At 51.8% G+C, this 22,427-nt stretch overlaps 2 protein-coding genes across 3 annotated transcripts; one reads left to right on the top strand and one right to left on the bottom strand.

Moving 5' to 3' along the window:
* Positions 1 to 1,482: 1,482 nt before the first annotated feature.
* On the bottom strand, positions 1,483 to 10,573 carry DUSP15 (dual specificity phosphatase 15). 2 transcript variants are annotated; one of them, XM_048050626.2, is made up of 9 exons: positions 10,437 to 10,573; positions 9,313 to 9,416; positions 8,992 to 9,143; positions 6,936 to 6,969; positions 4,349 to 4,431; positions 3,885 to 3,934; positions 3,264 to 3,338; positions 2,601 to 2,772; positions 1,483 to 2,405 (listed from the first exon to the last, which is right to left on the bottom strand). In XM_048050626.2, exons 3-9 carry the CDS (start codon positions 9,010 to 9,012, stop codon positions 2,196 to 2,198), a joined length of 645 nt encoding a protein of 214 aa, XP_047906583.1. In that variant the 5' UTR covers positions 9,013 to 9,143; positions 9,313 to 9,416; positions 10,437 to 10,573; the 3' UTR covers positions 1,483 to 2,195. The 2 variants fall into 2 exon arrangements, with proteins under 2 accessions (XP_047906583.1, XP_013054001.1); XM_013198547.3 differs by lacking the exon at positions 10,437 to 10,573 and adding an exon at positions 9,600 to 10,233.
* On the top strand, positions 9,129 to 22,284 carry TTLL9 (tubulin tyrosine ligase like 9). The gene is made up of 13 exons (XM_066978567.1): positions 9,129 to 9,466; positions 10,226 to 10,684; positions 11,131 to 11,242; positions 12,404 to 12,589; positions 14,542 to 14,610; positions 14,906 to 14,996; positions 15,608 to 15,648; positions 15,736 to 15,847; positions 16,699 to 16,757; positions 17,599 to 17,795; positions 19,487 to 19,600; positions 20,087 to 20,208; positions 20,746 to 22,284. Exons 1-13 carry the CDS (start codon positions 9,129 to 9,131, stop codon positions 20,814 to 20,816), a joined length of 1,971 nt encoding a protein of 656 aa, XP_066834668.1. The 3' UTR covers positions 20,817 to 22,284.
* Positions 22,285 to 22,427: the final 143 nt, after the last annotated feature.

Genomic DNA, 22,427 nt, shown 5'->3' with positions numbered 1-22,427 from the left:
TGCCAAAATAAATATGTTTTGCCGTGCTGCGGAGCTGGACCTGGAGATGCCGTTGCTCTGCACACAGCCTTGATGTGGGTTTATAGCGTGAACCAGGAAATGTTGCGTGTAAACACCTCTGTGCGGCATGTCCCGGCAGGGGGGCGGCAGGAGGGCGCAGCTGTGCAGGGGGAGCACGCTGGGGGCCAGGGCTGGAGCCCCCCCTGCAGCACCTCGCTCCGTGCCAAGGGAGCGGGGAAGCAGCCAGGGCTGGCAGGGCCGAGAGGAGAGGGGGACTGGAGGGCGCAGAAGCAGTGGGGGATGATGCTGAGTTATCCTGATGAAAACAAGATGGGAAGTTTGGGGTGCCAAAAGCTGCAGCGCTGCTTGGCACATTCCACCCCCCCCACCCCCGAACAGCAGGGGCAAAGGCCCTCCGCCTGCTGCCCCTCACTGCTCCCCGCACAGCTCCCTGCGCCCTGCGCAGTACCCGCAGGTGCAGCACGGCCCTAGGGACACCCGGCAGCTGCCTGCATTCAGCCACAGCCATCATGCAGCAGTAAATGAGCAATCATTAATTATTGATGGGCATGTCCTGTTCGACCGTGCTGTCTCCTGAAAGCACCCAGGGCAGAGGCCATCCCCGCTCCCCGGCAGCTCCTTCCCCCTGGGAGCCTGTGTCTGGTACTCAGAGCACAGCTCAAATCTCCCTTTCTGGCTGGGGGGAGGAACACTGAACCCTTTAGGAAGAGGGGAACCGTGGTGCGGTCAGCAGCGGTGAGGGAGCCCCCAGGGACCCGCGCTGGCTGCCCGCAGGGTGATGCTGACGGCCCAGCTGGGCAGCATCATCCCCACCTGCGACTGCCGCAGTACAAGGTGTCAGCAGGACGGGGCTGGGGAGGAATGGGGTTTGCACTGCCCAGCCTCCCCGCAGCTCCCAGCAGACTCCAGCTCAAGGCAGTGAAGAGGCTGCAGCAGAACAGGATCCATGTGAGTGCCCGTCTGCTCCTTCCTGAGCTCCCCAGCAGCACAGCCCTGTCAGTGGCACCGGGCTTTCTGGCCCTGCCTGTGCCCTGAGCAGGCTTTAGTGAGCAGCCTGTGCCCTGCAGTTTGCTCCCAGTGGCTCTGCTGTGGGGTGGCACGGGTGGCTTCCCACCGAGGACAATGCTGCCGGGGCATGGCCGGTACTGTTAGCACGTGGTGTTCCCAAAACATCGCTGTGGGGTTGTAGCTGTGGGGCCTCAAGCCCCCAGCAAATGTGGGCTGTGAAGCGCGGCTGGGTGGGAGAAGGGCAGGGAGCCCTTGCCTCCTTGTAGCCTCCCTGCGAGGCAGCAGGCTGGCCTCTGCACTGGTGTGCCAGTGTCTCCACCTGCTGCGCCCCTTCCCTGTGCTCCCTGTGCTGCTCACGGGTTTCAGACTCTCCCCATGCCAGGACTTTCCTGCCCCAGCCCCCCCCCTGTTGTGACCCAGCCATCACCCACGAGTCAATTTACATCCCAGGCAGACCGCAGAGAAGAGACGTTTATTACTATGAGGACATAGAAAGTCTTTAAGCAAAATGGCTTAAGGCTCCGCTTTAGTGAGGTCTGGCTAGGTTAAACATTTATTTCCCACCATTTAAAGATTGTGCCCTGGTATCAGTGGGAATGGGGTGCGATGAACTCCTAAAGCTGCAGTGCTTGCTCGGGGCTTGTGCTTGGTTGGCCTGGAGCGCCGGGGCACCCGCATGCCCCTGCCCCGCAGCCACCTCGGCTCTGGAAGCTTGATGCTGCTGCTGGTGGGAAATCTGCCCCAAGGGGTCAGCAAGCTCTCCTGCACCCCGTGTGCCCCTGAGGCCCATGCAGCTGGTACTGAAGTGCTAAAGCTGCTGTCAGCATCACCTGGTTGCTGGGAAGCCCTGTCTGTCACTCTGCCTGGATCCAGAGCCCACAGTGACCGGGGGGACCGTCATCTGCTTTCACCAGATGTCCTCCCACACCAGGCACGAAGGGGCTGACCCCCGCAGTGGTCTGCAGAGCGCAGCAGTGCAAATGAATCCCTCCCCCGATAGCTGAAAGCCAGGACAGAAGATGGCACGCTTGAACCCAGAGAGGAGAAGGAGCTGTGCTTGCCTGTGGCTCTGCGGCACAGCACTTCCCCTCCAGGCCAGCGGTGCTGCAGCTTAGTTTTTACCAGGCTGTTAGGTGATTTTTGCTGCTCTCCCTCCCTGCCTGTGATCACTTCAGACAAGCCGGGATGCAGGAGAACGTCCTCTTCACCCGCAGCAGAAAGGGAGCGGTGCTCTTGATGTCCCTGGCTCTCGGTACGAGTCCTTGCAGAGCTCCCTCTGCTCTGGATGCTCCTCTCCCCACCGGCAGCAGGGCCTTGATTTCTTCCTCGTCATTGAAAGGGGATGACCCATACCTCTGCCTCAGGTGCCTGCGGATCTGGGGAAAGAACAAGATCCCAGCATGCTTATTTCAAAGTGCAAGACCAAGCCTGCAAGCAAGGGGCACCGGGAAGGAATCTGGTGCCCCTGGGCTCTGTTCCTGCCCTGAGACCCATGAGCCGGCACCGCCACGGAGGAGCAGAGCCGCAGGGCTGCGCGGGTGGCAAAGGCTGCGTCCCCTTCGTGCTCCCACCTTGCGGGCTGCGCTGCTGCCGAACTCCTCCAGCTGCTGCCTGAAGCCAGGGTTGGGGTTGGCGACGGGTCGCACGCTTCTGATGGCCTCGAGCACCTCCTGAGAGCTCAGCTCCGTGACGGCCATGACGTAGGCGACGACGACAGTGGTGCTGCGGGAGATCCCGGCCAGGCTGGCACGGGAACGAGCACATGGGAGGCTGTCCGTGGTGTGCCCTCCCGGCTGCTGCCCTGACCCCATGCCTGCCCCTTCCTCCACCCTTGTGCTTCAGCTATTTTGGTTCCCCTTCTCAGCGAACTTGCTCTCTGGGAAGCCAAAGCCCTTCCAAGGTCCTCTCGATCAGTGCCTATAAATACACCCCGCTCCCCTGGGGAAGTGAAAGTATCAGCTGCTGCCTGGAAGCCTGCCCCAAACAGCTCTCTTCCCACTTGCTCGACGACAGCAAAAAAGCTGCCCCACTCCAGCAGCTCTCCAGCCCCAGAAGGACTCCCCAAATCCTGCTCATTTGGAGGCTGCAGCTAAGCCTGATGGTGGATCCTGAGTGGATTCGTGGATAGGGGGACCCCTGGCAGACACTTGCAGCTGAAGTGGGGGGTTCTGGCAGCTAGACCTTCTGCTGTGCTGGGAAGAACGTGGCTTTGGGCATGAGAAAATGAGTTTTACCAGTGGACAAGGCAGTTCCCTCCATGCAGGCGACACTGGTGGATAAAACTGATGCATTCCTTGAAGTGCTTCTTGCTAGCAAGAAAAATAGAACAGAGTAAGGACTGCAGGTGTGGAACCAGATTTTTAGGCTGCAGGTGGTGCAGCCCTGAGTGTCTGAAGACAAACAAAAATAAAATGCCTGTTGCTTTACAGACACCATCACCAGCTGCTGAGACCCAAGCAGCTCAGGACTATTTTCCCAGGAAAAAGCCTACGGCTGCTCACATCTCTGACCGTGCCAGCACTCCTGGCCAGCTCTGTGCCTTCCCTGCTCTCCCCCATCTCCAGGCAGCTCTGCCCAGGCTCCCAGGTGGAACGCTCCCTCCTTCTCTGCATCCCACTGCAGCCAGGCTGCCTCTTGCCTCAGCTCAGGGCTGCGACCTGCTGCAGTTGCTGAGCTGGGAAGCTGCTCTGCCGGGGCCCTGAGGCTGTCCCCAGCACCACAGCACCGTGTCTGCAGCTTGCTGCATTTGAGGAGCTGGACGCAGCACCGTGAGGGCTCGGGGTACTACTGGCTGTCCCGCAAAGACCGAGCTCCTGCATGCCTCCGTCTGGGTGCTGGCCTCACTGAGTACTCACATGTTGGCCTCTGGTGTGTCTGGCAGGGGAATACGGAGGTAGGTGATGTCCTGCAAGACATGAAAACAGGAGAAACTCAGCCACAGGGGTCCTGCAATCTGCTCGCCTGCACTCCCCTCGGGCTTCATTCCCACAGCACAGCTTCCCTCCGTGCCGGGATGGGGCTGCTCTCCCCCTCGGTACGTGCAGCGGGGAGGGCAGCAGGGAAAGAGGAAGCTTGTGGCAGAGGGTGGGAAAACTAGATGAAGCTGGAGAGCTGGAAATTGTTTCTCATCAGCATTCAAGGCCAGGTTATGATCACAAGCCAGCAAATTTCCCAGAGCAGAGGGGCTGCCTCGCTCCTCTGGGACTCTGCTGCTGGGGTGAGGTGGACGTGCCATGGGATGCTCGGAGCTGAAGGGAGGTGCTGCAACGTGGGAAGAGCTGCAGCAATCTGCATGCCGGCGTCAGGCACGGGACCCTACCTGCAGCAAGGGCTGGGGGGATTCATGGATGGAAACAATGTGGGTAATCTTGTTCCGGCTTAGCTGCTCCAGGTCTTTGGCATCTAAAGGATAAGAGTAGATATTAGCACGTATTTGTTTCTTACCCTTCTCCTCCCACAAGCACACCCACCGCTCTCCTGCAGACAAACCAGCACGCAAAGCCTTGCTCGGGACGAGCAGCTGCATTACACCCCCCTCCCATGCACATCGACGCGCTTGGAAGAAGAGCAGTCACAGGCAAATATGCAAACGCCTCTTGGAAATCTGGGAACACAAACCCGGGGCACCAAAACAGAGACCTGCTCCCTCCAAAGGCACTTGACCTTGCTGCTTCTGCTTGGATGAATTCACGTCTGCATGGGAAAGCACTCTCTTGTGCAAGCAGGCAGCTTCCCACTTGCCTCTACTTGTCCACCAGCTTAGGGCGGAAAGAACGTGCTCTGTGACCGCACCTCTCCCATGCAACCACAACATGTGGTAAGGGGACCTACTGCAGCCCAAATGATTTATCTCACAGGCTGCAGAATCGGAGCTGCAGCTTTTCATACCAACACTGAGCTTGGCTTAGGCTGAGTTCGTTTTTAGTATCTGAGGGGTCTGCAGAAAACAACAGAGCTGCAATTTGGAGCACTTTGCATGTATCCCTCTGCCATTGCACGCACAGAGATCAAGTACCCTCAGCTTTCTGGGGAAATGACCTACTTTTCACTAATGCTTCAGCATCCTCTGGTTGTAATGCTGGTCACTGGTCTAGCATAAAAGTTGTTATGCTGTGAGGATAGCCTGCTCATCTTGCTGGCTAAGCAGCTTTGTAGCTGTTTTCCTTTCATGACATGACCAGCTGATCATGCATAAGCTGCAGGAGATGAGTACTAATATTTTCTCATCTCATGGCTTTGGGTTTCTAAACTTCCGAGTGGTGTGAAACCTTGGCTCGGGAATCTGAAACATGATGTGCTAATGGCATGATGTGAATATTTAATAGAAGTGAGTCTCAAGAGGCACGCTTCACATTAGAGTCCATGCCTTGTGTGTGCGTGCAGCGGGGAGGGAGGCGGGGACCCTCCGTCCATGGACTCATACATCAGCTGTCACCTTCCCACCCGGCTCTGGCAGGCAGAATGACGGCAATTAGTGACACGCTTGTAAAGGCTTACTATGGCTGGAAAATGCTTTCAGTCGGAGAAAATGTCTCTATGAGCTGTCAGAGCTTAATTTAGCGGGCCTTAAATCTCTGTCATCACCCTGAATTTCTTGGTCAAGCAATGCTTTGGTGGCATCAGGCCAAGATAAAACATCAGTGGTTGCTTGCAGCAACCTCTGTGAAGGGCTCGGGAGCCGGGTACCCCTGGATGCGCTCCCCACAGGGCTCCCAAACAGCACCCAGCCAGCAGCAGCTCCTCCAGCCCTAACCCCTGAAACGTTCCCTTCCGATGCTGAGGAGCGTGCTCTGGCCAGGCTGCTGCCAGCCAGGACTGTCACACTGGTTCTAATGACATTTTCTTAGCAATTCATGCCAGTGTTTTCAAATGTTCTCAGCACTTACAGCAGGAATCAAACTGTCAAAAGAGCCGTTAGGGAGGCAGGAGCTCTGATAAATGCTGGTTTTTCATGGCAGATGCCAGTCCTTAGTCATGAACGACTGACAGTGAAAACCCACTAAAACAGTGATTCGGTGTGAGAAGGGCGACAGCCTCTGGGAGAAACACCCGAGCATGTGCAGCCCCCTCCTACTCGCTGCTAAAATGTGGGGGAGGCCGAGGCTTTCAGGAGGGCTTTCAGTTCCAACCTGTCTGTCCCCGCTCTGGCTGGTGTCACAGCATCTGCCCAGGTGCTGCTGGGTCTTTCCTGACAAGGTCACGGCCCTGCTCAGCTTCTTCCTCCAGTTTCCTGAGATCTCAGGAAAGCTATTAAAGAGAAATAAGGCGAGCAAAGCAAGGGCAGAGTTTCTGCCCTGCATTCCCACCAGTGCCTCCTCTCTTGCTGTTGCTAACACAAACTGCACGCCTGTGTAGCAGAGGAAACCTCATTCCAGGATGATGAGGCATCATCCTATCCGGAGTTAGCTCCAGCTCTCCGCTGCTTCTCTCCACGCTATTTAATTTACAGGCTCAGCGCCTGCATCTGCCCAGGCCTGAGCTCCTGATTCTTCCCCTCCCCAGGAAAGGAAAGCAAGGCTGGAGATGGGAAGAGGAGGCAGAGGAAGGCAGTGCTGAAGGAGGAGCTGGCCCATCTGTTGGCAAAGGGACATCCTGAGCAGGGCTCAAACAAACCGGAATGATGGGGAGTGCAACAGGAGAGCCGCTTTTATCCCTCAGCTGGAAGAGGAAGCATCGTGCACTCAAGCACCCGGGAGCCCCTAAGCCTTCCTGATGTGGCCGGGACAAGCCGTGGGGAAGCCGAGTGCCTGCTGCTGACCCCCCGAGCACAGCCCACCCCTGCAGCACGGGCAGCAGGCGCTGCGGGCGTGCAGGCAGCGCGCTCCCTCGCAGCACGAGCCTGTGGGGTTGGGGCAGACAGAGCTGCCCGGCTCAAGGACTCCTCCGCGGCGTGGGGCTCTGCTTACCGATGAAGTTTCCCAGGTAAAGGCCGGGGAGGATCTGCAGGACACAGAGAAGAGGTGTCAGTCTGTCAGCAGCTAACGCAGCCCCTGGTACCCACTGCGCTGGGGCTCCTTGCTCCAACCTGCCCCTGCCACCACCTCTGCCCGAGCATAGCAGAGGGCAGGATGAAGCACACAGAGGGAACCAGCAGCATTCACCACTCGCCTCTCCTCCCCTGGACTCCGGCCACTCCAGCCCACACAGCCGCGGGCTGTGGCAAACCGCAGAGCCTGCGGAGGGGCTCAGACTGGTGAGCCCAGCCACAGCTGGAAAGGCAGAAGTGCTGCCACCAAAAGGAATGGCTAAATGACCTGTCCGCTGTCACCTCGCTGCCTCGAGGCCTGCAGCAGCAGCAATGCAGCTCAGTGCCTGACATCCAGCCCAACTGATCTTTGGCCACACCAGTGGCAGCCCCATGCTGCCTTCCTGCCTCATGCTCCAGGCCCTTGCAGGCACTGGAAGTCTGCCATGTCTCTCTTATTGCTCCCTTATCAATTCCGTTGCCAATTTCTTTGGTGATTTCTTACTGCTCCTTTTGCTCATTAGCTATCTATTTTTATCTGAGCTCAACAAGCTGCACACACCTTAACGCGGCCTCAGACTGCGCCCCTGACCTGTGCTCATCCTGCTGTTCGAGGCATGAGGAAGCAGCAGACCCAGGGAAGCTGGAGGACGTGACCCAGGACAGCCTTGGCCAGCGCTGGCAGAGTGGGGAGTGATCACTCCGCACAGCCCCCAGCTCTGCTCTGCTCCCTGTGCTCCCCAGGGAGCCCGTTTCTAACAGGCCTGGGACAGACTGCTCTGAACACTGTGCCTTAAAAGTAATTGCCTTGCAAAATTTCACTTCTTATGATGAAAAGATAATTACTTGACAATGCCTCTATTAGCAGCACTCCAGGTTACAGAAGTGAGACACCTTGCATCCATTCCCACCCTTAGCTATTTTATATTATCCTTTTTCCCATCTTGGAAAATGAGGGCTAACAGCCTGGGCACACTTGTGTGCGCTCAGGTTCGCTTCCAGCTTCTCCCTGCTGCATGTTTGGTGGGCTGGGGCCTGGGCAAGCAGAGAGGATTTCTACAAATACAGTTTTGCTTGCGCTCATCTCACTGCTCATGTTTGGAAACATTTCTATTGCTCTAACAGCTTAAAGATCTTTTTTATGATTCCTTAAATTTTAGATCAATTTTATATCGACAGGGCGCCTTTAACTTTCAGCAACTGCACTGCAAATGAGATGGCACAAGAGCCATTTAGCAAGGCCAGCTCCCAGGGGCAGGACGCTGAGCCATGAATAATGGCACATTCCTGTCCCTGTAACTTTCTGATCCACTCCTCGCTGAATAAAATGGGGCATTGCAGCTCTCTCTACAACACTGAAAACTTTCCCAGATAATGAGTGTTTTTAGGTTGGAAGGGATGTTTAAAGCATAAAGAAGATGTCTCCGTTCACCTGTGACCTGGGAAAAGCTCAGACAAGCAGGAAGTAGTGCCCGTCCCCTCTGTCGAGCAATGCTTTGAGCGCTGTGCAGAGCCCAGTGCTGGCAAGCACGGTATGTGGCACTACACCACCCTCAGGGTCTAACAGGGCTGCTGGCGTGTGCTTGGGATCTTGTGCCTTTGCTTTAAAGGGGTTGAAAGTTTCCTCCCTCCGTCGGAGGGGTTGCTGTGACCTCCCGTCCTCCACACTCTGGCGTGAACCCGGCAGTGCTGTTCAAACCAGGCATGCCCTGACAGAAGTGGCCGGAGGTGGCTTGCAGGGTAAGTCCGAGCTGCAGCTTCGCACAGCATCTCTGCCTGCTTCTCATCTGATTCTGCTCAGCCTGCAGGTAAACAAGCTCCTCCAGCAGCCGTGCCTGGTGCCGCTTTCAGCATCGGCGGGGAGGCTCCCTGGCACGCGAAACGCTGCTCGGCATCGCAGAGCAAACGGAACCAGACCAACATCTCCCACCTCCAGCACTGCAAGCCTGTCCTGCAGCGCCCGGCTCTGCAGAGCTGCACCCCAGCGCTCCCTTTACCTTGCTCATGCCATTTCCCATGGTCTGCAGGACGCGCCCTGGGAGGGGCGGGGAGCAGGTGTCCTTGTCCCTGATGCTACCGTCCGCCCTGTCCCCAGGCGAAGCCGCTCCGGACGCTCCCTGGGAGGGTTTCCGTCATGAAGAGCTCGCTCCTGCGGGACAGCCGCTTGTCACAGGGGGCTCGATTCCAGCACAAGGAGGCCAATCCCCTGGCAGCAGCGGGCTCTCCCGGACAGGAGAGACCTTGGCCGCTTCCCCTGAGGCTCCTGCTGAAGCCCTTCCCCAGCACCCGCCTCCCTCGCACCGACTGCTCCTTCTTACCGGGAGGAGACAAAGGAGGAGAAACTCCACCTCTGAGCGGTGGTGTGGGAGCGCTGGGCGCGCTGTCTGCTGACGGCCGCCGCTGCCAGCACGGCCGGACAAGGCTGCAGTGTGAAGAGAAGAACAAAACCTTTGTCCTGCTCGATCAAGGACAGTCTGTTTGGCCACGCAGCCAAGCGCCCGGTGGCATGCCCGGCCCTCCCTGTGCCTGCCGTGGGGGTACAAGACCCCAGCTCCTGCGCTGCAGGAGAACCGCAGGCTGACAGCAGCAGCAGCTCCATACCCACCTGCACACAGGCGAGACAAGACGCCTCTCCTCCCGGGGGAAACGTCCCTTCTGTCCCCACAGATCGGGCAGCGGCAGCGGGTGCCGTCACCCGAGCACAGGCGAGAGGCCAGGTTCAGCCGGCGAGCGCCCAGCCGGCGCCCCGGGGCTGCTCCCTCCCTCCCGCGTCGCCCGCACCGGAGCAAAGTCCGGGTTCTTTTCGTGACCCGAGCGCTGGGGGGACTGGGAAGCGTTGTCACCGTCCCTGCGCGGCGGTGACAGAGCTGCAGAGCTCCCAGGGGCAGGTCGGGGCCTGGCCTGCGCCCCCGAACTCAGCCGGGCAGGACTCCCAGCCCCTGCGGGGACCCGGTCCCCTGCAGCCCCTGCCCCGTGTGCCCTGCTGGGGTGGCAGCTGCCCTCTTGGTGTCACCGGGGCAGGGGACAACCCCACGGCAGGGGACAACCCCACGGCAGGGGACAACCCCACAGCAAAGGACAACCCCACAGCAAACGACAACCCCACGGCAGGGGACAACCCCACAGCGCTCCCCCCCCGGGCTGGGCAAGGAGCCAGGACAACCCAGCACCCTGGGGACACCGGGGCTGCGTTAGGGGCCCACGGGTTGGAACTGGGGGGCTCTGGGGGTGACCGGGAGGGGAGGGCGGACCCCACAGGCCCGAGGGGACCCCACAGGCCCGAGGGGACCCCCCCCAGGCCCGGGGCCGCGGGCGCCCCCTGCTGCGCTGCGGTTGCCATGGGGACGGCCGCGGCCCGCGGGGCCTGCGCCATGGCGGGGCTGAGGGTGAGGCCGCTGCCCCCCGGCCTTCCTCCTCGTCCTCCTCCTCCTCGTCCTCTCACCGCCTCGCCTCTCCGCTCCTCTCCCCGCAGGCCGCCGCTCCCCGCGCCCCGAAGAGGCCGAAGCAGCGCCCGGCGGAGCGCGGCGGGGCCGGGCCGGGCAGCACGGCCGGCTCTGCCCGCGGGGCCGCCCCGCTCCCGCCCCCGCCGCCCTCCGGCCTCCCCCGCCCCTGCGTCCGTTTCAAGTGCGGCCTCGCCGGGCCCGTCCTGGATGTGCTGAGCCGCCGGCCCGGCTGGCAGCAGGCGAAGGAGTAAGCGAGGCCCGGCCCCGCTGCCCCTGGCCGTGGGGGGGTCCCTCTCGCCGCCTCCCGTTCGGCAGCGGCCCGGTGGGGCCGGCTGGGGGTCCCCGGGGGCCGGCTGGGGGTCCCCGGGGGCTAGTTGGGGGTCCCCAGGGGCTAGCTGGGGGTCCCCGGGAGCTAGTTGGGGCCTGGGCTGTGCTGTGGTGGGTGCCTGCCCCAAAGCAGCCCCATAGTGCTCCCCAGGTTGTGCCCCCAGATCCTGGGTTCGTGTAGGTCGAGGCAGGCCTGGGGGTGGGAATCCTGAAATTTCTCCCCTTCTGACTTTAAAGCTGGGGAGAACGCCCCCCCGCCCGAGCAGCTTTCCTCTGGTGTAGGAGGCGCGGGGAGGAGAGGTGGCTGTGGGCGGTGGTGACCCCGGGTAAGCACGGTGCTTTCTGCATGGGGGCCTTCCTCCCCAGCGAGGAGGAGTGGGATTTTCTCTGGTGTGATGTCAGTTGGCTTCGGGAGAATTTTGACCACACGTACATGGAGGAGCACGTTCGCATCTGCCACTTTCGCAATCACTATGAGGTAAGAACCCCTCAAAGGTGGAGTGAAACTAGGAGGGTTTGAGGAGGTATTTTTAACTTGTCAGTAAGTTTCCACGAGAAGTGGTTATGACTGGAAATACCTGGTAATGTTTTCCACCATGAAAACTGGCTTCTCTTACAGCTCTGATAAACCTTCAGAACGTATCAACATCCCTCTGCCTCAGGTAGGGCTTTGCTCAGGATCCTGACACCGTTTTACCTTGTTCCCAATTCAGTAAGCACCAGCAAGTCCATGACTCTTGAAAATTACAAAACCAGTAGTGTAAGGGGATCTAGTTAAAAATCCAGCCCTTCCTGTTTGTAGGTGAAGGTGAGTTTCCTGACACGTTTCCAAGTGGGATCTCATGCAATTCCGGTGCATTAGGATTGGACACACATGTTTTTGTTTGCCCAGTGAAAGAGAGCTTTTACCCTATGTTCATCTAAGGCTGGTGCGTTGCAATAGGTCCTCCAAAAGGGCAGTATTTTGGGGAACCTCATTTGTATTTATGAGCAGATTTAGTTGCAACAGCTAAAACTTACCATCTCAGAGGTCTGCCCCCCATCCTCTCATGGATGGTGACTTCATTTCAGCAGTAAGGGCTGCTGAGCAGGATGTGCATCTGTTCTGAGCCTTCATGCTCACCAGTGTTAGCATAAATGGGGACTGACAGTGGTTTGTAACACTCGTCTGTAACCTGCAGCAGTTCAGGAGCCGATACGCTCCCAGCTCAGCTGATCATGCCACAGGAGCAGCAGTCTGAGGAGTGGTGGGGCTGCAGTGGTTTGGGTTAAGCCTGCCTGCAGACATGATTACAGCTGTCGGTGTGGGCAGTTCTGAACAGGGCTGTCTGCTGGAAATGAGTATGCTGACTGCACTGAAAGGTTACGTTAGAAATGGTAAAACATGGGTTGTAAAACCTGCTCTGTTCTAGCTTCCCTCTGTTTGTGCAGAGATTAAATAAAAATTGAAATCAAGCCTTCTCTGCCACAAAGCAAAAACAGTTCTCAATGATTTCCACGTTTGTTTATTTTTTTCCTGAGGCATATGTGGTGCAGTTGATTCCCCAGATGTCACCAGAAACATCTCAAGGGCAATGAAAGTGAGTCAGGCTGTACGAGCATCTGTTGAACCTAACCTTATATTTCTCTTTCTACCCAGCTGAGTCGGAAGAACTACTTAGTGAAGAACCTGAAGAGGTTTCGGAAGCAGTTAGAAAGAGAAGCAGGAAAGCTTGAGGCAGCAAAATGTGACTTTTTTCCAAAGACGTTTGAAATGCCTTCAGAGTACCATTTGTTTGTGGAAGAATTTCGCAAGAAGCCTGGCATCACTTGGATAATGAAACCGGTAAGTGTATGTTCCTCTGAGGAAAGTGAGACAGAGATGAATGGATGCCTTCATTCTGTGGAAGGAGAGGAAAATATGTAGGAAACCCACAGGAATAATGGCAAGTAGCAAGGTGGTTAGGAGCAGCAATACTTCTATCCAGTTTCCTGGCCAACACGTACTACCAAAACACTTCCTTTTGTGTCATAACTTATTTCAGCAGTTGAAAAACAGCTCATTTCATTTGTAGAGCCAAAGTTAACTCAATGGCGAAGATATAAAGCCCACGATTTTTGTGTGTAGGAACAGATTGTGCTCTTAGGGATTGTTGCTATGGGGCTACGGCCAAGTTCATGCTCTGAAATATTCCAGTTTGGCTGCAGGTGTACAAGAAGGTATGTGTGTATGTAGGGCAGCTGTCTAATCGGGCTTCTGGTTAAGCAGTATTTTAGGGCAGCTCCTAAAGATGGAGCTATGAAAACATCTGTTTGGTTTCAAGGAAATCCCACTGCATTAGATGTCAGCCCTTGTAAATCCAGCCAACATACTGAGTGGACTTTAATCTCTTAACGTTCTTAGGATGACAGAAAACTCCACGAGCAGCCTGGAGTGTAAATTGGGGTGGATTTGGTTGGCATTAGCTTTTTTTATGCTCTGTAGTTAGAGACCTGAAGTGTAGCCTCATGCTCTGAATCAAATTTGTCCCACAAAACTTAGGGCTATGTGGAACTGTGCTGATTGAAGCAACTTCCAATTCAGCCAGCGTCCTTGGGAACCAAGAAAAAACTGTACTATTTCCTTTACAAATTACAATGTAAAGCTGAGAAATGTCTTGCTTCTGCCAGTTGATTCAAGCTGTATAACATCATGAATATCATGCCGTGGTGCATAATTAAAAATACACTGATCTGTGGGACTGCGAGAGGACGGGCACGTTGCTTTGTGCAGTAGGTCTGGCAAGAAGGTTGGGACAGGACAACTTGCCGTAGCTGCGAGTCAGACCCATCGGTAAGGGCATGCTTTTGAGAGGAGAATGGGAGGTAATTATGCAAACTAACATGTGAATTACAGCCAGGAGGATAGCAGCTAGTGATTATCCAACTCTGCAAATGGGAATGTGTTAATTGTCAATAGAAAACCTTATATTAAGCTGATTTTTATGCCCACAACCTCAATTAAAATGGTGGGAAAAAAACAGCATACGGTAAACAAGGATATATGAAAAGCCTGTGATTACTGGGACTTTACCAACAACTTAAATGAAATAGTTTGCGACTGACCTCAGAAGCTCACAAACAAGTAAAAAATAACTCTGGTGCTCGTTCTGTCGGTCTGCGCTCTTGAGCGGCCCCACGTAGTGATGTCTTGGCCTGCCTACTCCCACGCTTGGGTACCGTAGGTCAGGACATGCACGGTGCCAGATCCCAGGACTGCAGGAATCTGGACTTCCTTTGAAGGTGTTCTGGGGAGTCTTGCTTCTCAGGTGGCTTATCCGGGCCACTCTTAGCTTGCTTTTAATACATAGCACAAACTAGGCTCTCTTCTGGTTTGTTCTGCTCTTGCTTGCCGTAGTTCTCTGACATCTTTCATGACTTTCCTGTTTAATTAAGTTCTGTAGCATACACAAATTTCAAGTGTGACTTAAAAATTCCCAACAACATATGTTGTGTTACTTATATTTCTGCGAGCATGTGACAGAGTTGTTTATTCGTTACTATGGAACTTCCCCATAGGCTGTCTGCCTGCTTTGCCCTTTCCACCAGGAATTCTCCTAACACTTGTAATCTGAGCATTTAGCACTTGAGAGCTGTTGTTGGATCCCTTCGTTTTCTCCCTGTCCCCATAACATTAAATAAATACGCTTGCATACAAACAGATGATGAATCAGGTTATGCAGGGCTGCTATGCTGAAACTCTGGGGAACAGCAGGAAATCCTAACGTGAAAGCAAGTAACTGCTTCTCCGTGCTGTAGGTTGGCAGGTCACAAGGTAAAGGAATCTTCCTGTTCCGAAAACTGAAGGATATCATTGACTGGAAGAAGGTGAGAAAAACTGTCTTCTCTTTAGGCAACGCCCAACTGGAATTTTGTTCTTCTATTTTTTCATCCCCTGTTTTTGCCAATGACTTGTTCTGTCCTCCTCTGCAATATTCCTTTGCTGTTCCCCCGAGTGACAACAAAGCTTCTTACAGTGGGTTTTCCCAAATCGTTGGATACTTTATCTGGGATCTGACTTCTTAAATGGAGGCAGAGCTTCCAAAAAACAGAGTGTATATGGGGAAAGATGGTGGAAAAACAGTTTCTTGAAAGGGGAAACTGCATGTTGTTCCTCTCACAGGATGGTGTCCGCGCAGATGAGCAGAAAGATGAAACACAAATAGAAACTTATGTAGCCCAGCAATATATTGAAAATCCATACTTAATAGGAGGTAAGATGCCCATCTAAGCCTCTTTTCTGGTTTGGGGAAAAATTAGCCTAACCTATGGGATTCACACTGGATGGAAAGGCCACCGTAGGTTGTTCTGTGCTGAACCATATCTGGCTAACTTCCTGAAGTGAACTGTTTCTGGGCCTATAAGTGACTGTAAATAATCTGCAGCATCGATATCTGTGGTGTGGTAACTAATTGGCTTGCTGAGGAAAGGCTTGTGAGAATGTAGAAGTGACTCGGTGAACAACCACTGGGACTAGTTCGACGCATAACATGTTAAGAATGAGTGTGCTGTCGCTCTTAGACATCATTACACCATTAGCGTGCATGCCCAAATATTCATCAAAAGAAAGCAAAGGGGTGCTTAGTTAAGCTTTGCATTATTTTTCCAGAAACTTGTAAATAGTCATTGACCTGGAATAGTGGTCCTACTGCTGTTTTTATTTTAATATTAGATAAATGTTCACAAAGTTCCTGATTCTAAAAAAAAAAAAAGTATGATTTTCAATCCTTTACCTTTGGGTGCTTATTTAGATATCAACTGATATTGGGTACTTCTAGGCAGTGGTATTGACAACTGTATTGCGTTGTTTTTCTGTTCGTCATAGGTCGAAAGTTTGACTTGAGAGTTTATGTTCTAGTGACATCCGTAAGTGCAAGCCACTGTTATTAAATTCTTACATCAAAACTGGATTTTTTTCCTCAGTGCTCAGTTGTTCCTTTCCTTTTCTGCCAGTACATCCCACTGAAGGCCTGGTTGTACAGAGATGGATTTGCTCGCTTTTCCAATACACGATTTACTCTGAATAGCATAGATGATCACTGTATCCTACCTGTCTGTGTGTGCGGTAAGGAGGGATGAGAAAAGAAATGTCCAATTTTACTGCTCGGTATTAGATATATCAGATGAACCTTGTCACTTCTGACACCTGCAGACACCCACAGGATTCTCCTGTCGTGTTGTTGCCAATGTTATTCTGTTTCTCCCGTCTTTTTTTCACTGGAGGGCTGGTGTCACCAGATCACGGGAGATGTCAGTTTGACAAATCAGCTAGGAACCCATGCTGAAATGTCAGTCCTGATTTTACTGTTAGTGGTTGAATTTTGGCAGCCTTTCTTCTTCCCTAGGTCCAGAGAATGGAAGGACAGAGTGATTCACGGGATAGAACTATTTGATTTCCTACGTGTCACGCTTGTTACTGTATTGAGTTTGATAGCTTTTACTTGATTAACACATCTTCCCAAAAGGTATCTGACCTTAATTTGATGGCTTAGGAGACAGGAAAATCCATCACGTCTCTCAGTGAAAGTTCAGCAGAGTTCAAGCATGCTCTGAATCACCCAAAGCTGTACCAGGGTGGAGGTACAGCAGACGGTCTTGGGTGGGGGTGCACTGGGGTCTGGAGGCACGCTTACATGAAGAGCTTCATGCCAGCCGGGGGTACGTGGCTGGTTCAGGGCAGTCACTCTTTTGAGAGTGCTATTTGGAAAGTGACTGCTCTTTTTTATTTTTTCCTGCAATTGTTAGTAAGATTACATGCAGTGCTATATATAAGCTCAGGTGGCTGAAGCCTCTGATTACAGACAGGGAGGATAATTAATTGGTACCGAGGCAAAGGAGGATGGTGTAGAGTAAAAATTCAGTATTTACTTGTTCAGCGTCTGTGTGTCTTTGATCCTTATCTCTGCTTTATGCCAGATGTTCATCTCACCAATGTGGCAGTGCAAAAGACTGCTCCTGATTACGATCCCGAGAAGGTGAGCAAGTGTGTGTTGTCTGCAGACTATTCCCCTGCTGCCTGCCATTTGGGCTCTTCTGGCAGATGCGAGCAAGCTGACCTCATCACGCCAGCTGCCATGCTGCGGACATGTGCGGCAGCCACTTAAACGTGCTGCCTTGTCTCCAGACACCCATAAATGTGATTTCATTGATAGGAGAGAGGCTGGGCGAGCGTTCTGCTTTAACTATTGCATTGCAGCCGTCTGCTCATCTACAAGGCTGATGTTTTTGACTTTAATAGCTTTCTGCTTAGAACTCTTCTGAGCTGTAGATACCTTATCGCTTGGCCCTTCATTTCTAAGACCTCAGTGATACAACAAGATTAGCATTGCTGCACACAACTGTCACTCTTAAGCCTCGTATCTCAAGAGGTGGCAGCTGAAAGAGAAAATAATCTTAAATGAGATGTCAGATTCCTACTGAATCTGAGATGAGGGTTGACATTTGAGAGTAATAGAGGATTGTGTTGAACTTCCCATTTTTATAGTGTAGTCCCTCTTATAAATCTCTCATCTGTATGGAAAGGAGGGTCTCTGCAATACCCTGACAGAAGATAAGATGGTGATTTGCTGTTTGGGGACTTCTGATGGGGACCTGGAGACTTTTTTTTCCCCCTTCCCTTATAGCTGTACAATAATCAAGCTTGAATCGCGTAACTGCAGCGTGGGGTTAGTGGCCCTTGCCTTCCGGTCTCTGGGTTTTTACTAAGAATTCTTGCTTGGCTGTAGAGATTATGGAGTGATGACTGAAAATCATGCAGATAAAATGTGTGTTCGTGCACTGGGAACAGCTTAGTATAATTGTGTTTGGATGTCTCAGGGCTGCAAGTGGATGATTCAGCAGCTCAGGCAGTACTTGACTGCCAAGCATGGAGCAGGATCGGTGGAAGTTCTCTTCGCGGATATGGACAACATTTTCATCAAGAGCCTCCAGAGCGTTCAGAAAGTGATTATCAGTGACAAGCATTGCTTTGAGCTCTACGGCTATGACATCTTGATCGATCGGGATCTGAAACCGTAAGGGTGTTAATGAACATAGAAGGGATTATAGTAGCAGGCCAGCTGCTTTCCCTGTGATGGTGGGGACACCTCAAGATGCTTCTGTCTTCTGCGTAGATAGCTGCTCGCAGGCTGGCTACGAGTGAGCCAGTCCAGGAACTGCAAGTGAAGCATGGAGAGGTTTGAATTGTTTTAAGCACAGGAAGCTGAAATACAGAAGGAATACAGCTGGTTTTGCTCAGTGTCAGGGTGTATTAAAAGGCATCAGCACCACGTGAGTTTGTCTGTAGGATCTCTAGCACTGCATTGTGGAAACCCGCTAACTTGGTTATTTCTGTGATATGTTTCCCCCAAAGTATCAATGTATCACAGCAATTACGGGAGGTGGGAGGGATACTATCATCTCTTCTGCTGCAATATACATGAGCAGCAGCGTCCCGTCGGCAATGATAAACGCCCAGCCGGCACCATTAGGCTGCTAGCACTAAAACATGCCCCCTGTGTCTGTGGTACACTGGCTAAAAGGTAGACCCCAACTGGAAGAGATGCCTTTTGTTAATTGTGGGGAAAAAAAGAGGCTTCACGGGAGCTGAGGATGTTTAAAACAACCAAACAACCCCTCCTCCCAAAAAACCTGAAAACATAATTTGACTCTATTTAGATATCTTTAAATACAGCTTTTATTCACTAAGTGAAAAATATGACTAAAGGTTCAGCTGAAATTCTCAGATTTTTATCTGCTGCATACACAACCCAAGTATTGCAACAGCAGGAACCTGAAAGTGCAACTGATTCGTAATTACATGAGTTGAGAAAAATAGAAACAGCAAGTAGTACTTCAGAAATGACAATTAAATTGGATAATTCTTTCAGCCTTAATCATATAAAATGCAAATAGTACCATAGGTAAGGAAATATCCCTCAGATATGACTTATGTCGATGGTGTTCTCTTATGAAGTGTCTTTAATTTTTTTTAAACTGTTTCCTCTTACAACATATAGTAGCTGGCATACCTGTTACAGCCCTGTGTCCTGTCAGCATCAGTCTAGTATTTCACGTAGTGCCACTGGGGACAGCTTTATCTCAAATGAGCAAGTAAATGCAGCTCAGCTGTGGTCCTGGTAGCTCTAATTTGTACAGTCTACTCTGTTCGCAGCCTAAAACCAAATTACTGCTTAGGCAGCATGCACATGAACATCTGGAGTGACTTCAGTTCATCAGGAACCAAATCCACGTGGTGAATCGTAATAAAAGCCATTGATGTTACAGTACTTAGAGGCCACTGCTGCTGTTTGCTGCGTTTACTTGGCTCTCGTAGGAGAGCTATTTGAACACTGTTGTGCTAGCAAACTGTTCCCAGGACACATTTGCATTCTTCCACCAAAAACGGGTTAGTGCTTATCCTGTGAATTACCCTCAGTGTTTACTGCTTCATCTAGAGTTTGGTTTTAACTTGCATGACTTTCTGGATGCTAGAGGGATTTTTTCTTTATTACTGTTGAGAACAGGAATAGAAACTTTGCAATAAGCTCAGAATGTTCTTTGGCTTGGTGTGTGGCAAAGAGATTTGGGGTTAGATTTCCTATTGCTTCACACTTATTATCCTGCTAGCAGGCAGGAGGGTTATTGCGGATGGACGCTTCAGTTAGATGAACCACTGGCAAAACTGCCTGTTTTCCCCTAAGTTACTCTTGTCTTATCTCCTCAGCTGGCTTCTGGAGGTAAATGCTTCACCTTCCCTTGTTGCCAGTAGCCAGGAAGACTATGAACTCAAGTGTCATCTTCTCGAAGACACACTTCATATTGTGGACATGGAAGGCAGGTGGGCAAAGAAGCTTATTTCCTTCTAAGGGTTTTTATTAATGTCTGAAACGGGTGGTCTGTTTCTGTCCTGTCTTTTCTTGGCAACTGATTGTAATGCTCTGAGCTTTGTAACTGTTAAATAACGAATTTCCAGAAACGGAGCAAAGCAAGCAAGCCTACTGCCACTTCAGTGGGGAAAACAAAACAGCCCAGGGTTGCAAAGGGAATTAAGTCAGTGTTAGAGCTGGGACTTGCACAAGAACTCTTTCAGTTTCTTCTGCATTGTGCCTCCCACACCTATCGCTTCTGGAGCAATCTGTTCCAAGAAGCTTGTCTTGCATCACTTTGTGATTGACTTTACAACTGTGCTAACCTCGGATATTAATAGTAGAAAGATGTCCACTGCTTTCAGCTGTTCAGCTTTGTCTCTGACAGGGAGTTTATTCCCGTGCACAGACAGATAATCATTACTCAGGTACTTCAGTTCATGTATTTGATGTTGTAGGCTGACAGGGAAGGAGAAGCGTGTTGGAGGCTTTGATCTGATATGGAACGACGGGCCTGTCAGCAGAGAGGGAAACCTGGGTGCCCCGGTGAATGGGAACTTCATAGCAAACACACATCTAGGTACGTACTCACCCAGCACTGGCAGGGTGCCCTACTCAACAAGAGGAGAGCACGCACCTTTCACTTGAGAACAAGAGAACAGGGAGTGTGGACTCTGAGATTAAGGGTCCAAAAGGAACAAACGTTTTCCAAAAGCGGATGTAAGCAACCAGACTGCAGAAGCACTGTTGAAAACAAGCACAGGAATGTAGGGGAAACAACTCTGTTTATAGCCCTGCTTTTCAAGTTTTAAGGCATTGCAGAGTTTTTTCATGTGTCAGTTTTGCTGAAAATCTGCTCTATAATCATTGTGGTAACCATTTACTAAGCACTTCCCTAAAGCTAGCTGCATATCTTACTGTTGTGAAGTGGATTCTGAAGTCATACTTCCAAGAGGCTAATGTATCTTAAGTTTATTTTGTAGTGCTCAGTGTGCATATGATCACACACTGCCTGTAGTTCCTAACTAATAAAACACGAGTACAACAATTACCTTACCCTTCACAAGCATGAAGAGTAAGGTCATGTGCAACTCCCCTGTTGATATTTTCATTGCAGGCTGCTATAATGACAGGAAGCAACAACTGAAGCAGCTTTTCAGGACTCTTTCTGCGCAGCAGACAGCGTAAGGCTGATACCAAGCTTGGGATGGGAGATCACCATAGGTGAAGTTCGTGGTGTCTCTCCCTCTCTTCCTCATATCATGCAGCAGCAGTTCCCATTCCTCTCTGGACGTGGCTGCCTCAGCACAAGACTGCTGAGCTTGCTTCCTAAGGATTCCCCAGCTGGGAGGCTGCAACAGGCTTGAATAAAACATTTCGTAATGGCCGACACAAGACACTCACAAGTGATGCTGGCTTCTCAGCTGACCACCTGCAACCTATACAGGCTGTGAGAAAGGAAAGCAGCTAAACACATTCTGCGTAGCAAAACAAAGCTTTTAAGGAAGGCGGGCACCTGATCCTTCTGCTGCTACTACTATGGAAACATGTCAGACCATAAAACCTGTTGCCATGATACTGTAAAAATAACCTTGCCATCACATGTGAAGGAGACATTTCCTGGCTGTACTACCCAGGTTATGTAAGAGCGTAGTTACAACACAGGCACTTGGCAGGGTGCTGCCATTCACTTCCAGAAGAGATGCAGCTTTCTGAAAAGCTACTGGTAAGACAGATCAGATAATAAGCTGATGTTACTCTTAATTTATATATCTGAAGCGTAAGCCTGAAGCGGACAGCCTTGCTTCTTGAACACTTGGGCTATGTTGTGTTAGCTGCAGAATTTAAAAACTTAGATCAAATAAATAGTAGTTGGCTTTATAGATTTTAAAAATGAGCAATCCCTCAGTTTTAATGAGTCTGACAGAGGATTTTGTTTTGAACTCTGCATAATTTGAAGTGCATGTGGAACTAGACAAGGCAATGCAGGGCTGCCTGGAGGACACACCTCTAACCTGTGGTGCTGGAAGGTGGGTCACGGAGCCAGGAAAAGGGTGGTGTTGTGTGAAGTCTGACGTGGCTGTGCAAAAGCTGCAGGAAGGCACAGCGAGGGCAGAGTCAGATCCAACTTTGTGTTAGGTTTGGCAGAACCGGTGAGCTAGCTGGAGCTACAGTGGAACACGGACAACTGCAATGTTTAAAGTCCTTAAATTATATTAAAGACAGTCTTTATAGAAGTTTGGAAAAGAAAGGGCAGATGGTTTCCTGTACCAAAAAAAAGTAAATCACTGTAGTCCATTACTAATTATGATTAATTTTTCAAAAACTTAATAAGGTCTTAAACAACTTGTAGTGGGGTAGCAAGTTCAGACTAAAGAGGGTAGTGCAGAAGACAAATTTTAAAGCCTTTGAAGAAATCATTGGTCATGTCAACTGGACAGGCCCAGTGAATATCCCTGGTCAGCCCTCCTTAAGTGGCGGGGTTTTATTAACATACATACATTTTACCCCTTCATCTTGTTCTTGAAAGCCTCACTTTCTGTGTTCTCTTGCCTCTGAACTTGACAGCAGAATGTGTCTTCCCGGTGAGACTAAAAGGATGCTGCCTTCTGTCCATCCCTGTACCTCTTTAAGGAGATTCCTGACATGTTTCAGATGCACAGTTTCACTTTGTTTTAATACCACGGGCACACACAGCTCTTCTATGCCTTGGGCACGCTGTGGATTTACAATTCCTCCTACTCCTGTTCCTAGCTCTGAAGCCAAACTACAGAAGCTCTCACACAAAAATCTGAAAAC

The sequence above is a fragment of the Anser cygnoides genome, chromosome 16 (genome assembly GCF_040182565.1).
Source record: "Anser cygnoides isolate HZ-2024a breed goose chromosome 16, Taihu_goose_T2T_genome, whole genome shotgun sequence".
In the NCBI taxonomy this organism is placed as follows: Eukaryota; Metazoa; Chordata; class Aves; order Anseriformes; family Anatidae; genus Anser; species Anser cygnoides.
The sequence above is the reverse complement of the archived record's forward strand: the minus strand, read 5'-3'. Positions and strand labels throughout refer to the sequence as shown.

Bases quoted from the DNA above. Each gene is read 5' to 3' on its own strand.
- DUSP15 (XM_048050626.2), bottom strand. From the start codon at position 9,012: ATGGGAAATGGCATGAGCAAG. The intron at 6,970-8,991 runs GTAAAGGGAGCG...TGTGTCCTGCAG, and splicing joins TGGGAAATGGCATGAGCAAG to ATCCTCCCCGGCCTTTACCT. The intron at 3,935-4,348 runs GTAGGGTCCCGT...CATGTCTTGCAG, and splicing joins CCCCCCAGCCCTTGCTGCAG to GACATCACCTACCTCCGTAT.
- TTLL9 (XM_066978567.1), top strand. From the start codon at position 9,129: ATGAAGAGCTCGCTCCTGCGGGACAGCCGCTTGTCACAGGGGGCTCGA. The intron at 15,848-16,698 runs GTAAGGAGGGAT...GCTTTATGCCAG, and splicing joins CCTACCTGTCTGTGTGTGCG to ATGTTCATCTCACCAATGTG. The intron at 19,601-20,086 runs GTGGGCAAAGAA...TTGATGTTGTAG, and splicing joins ATTGTGGACATGGAAGGCAG to GCTGACAGGGAAGGAGAAGC.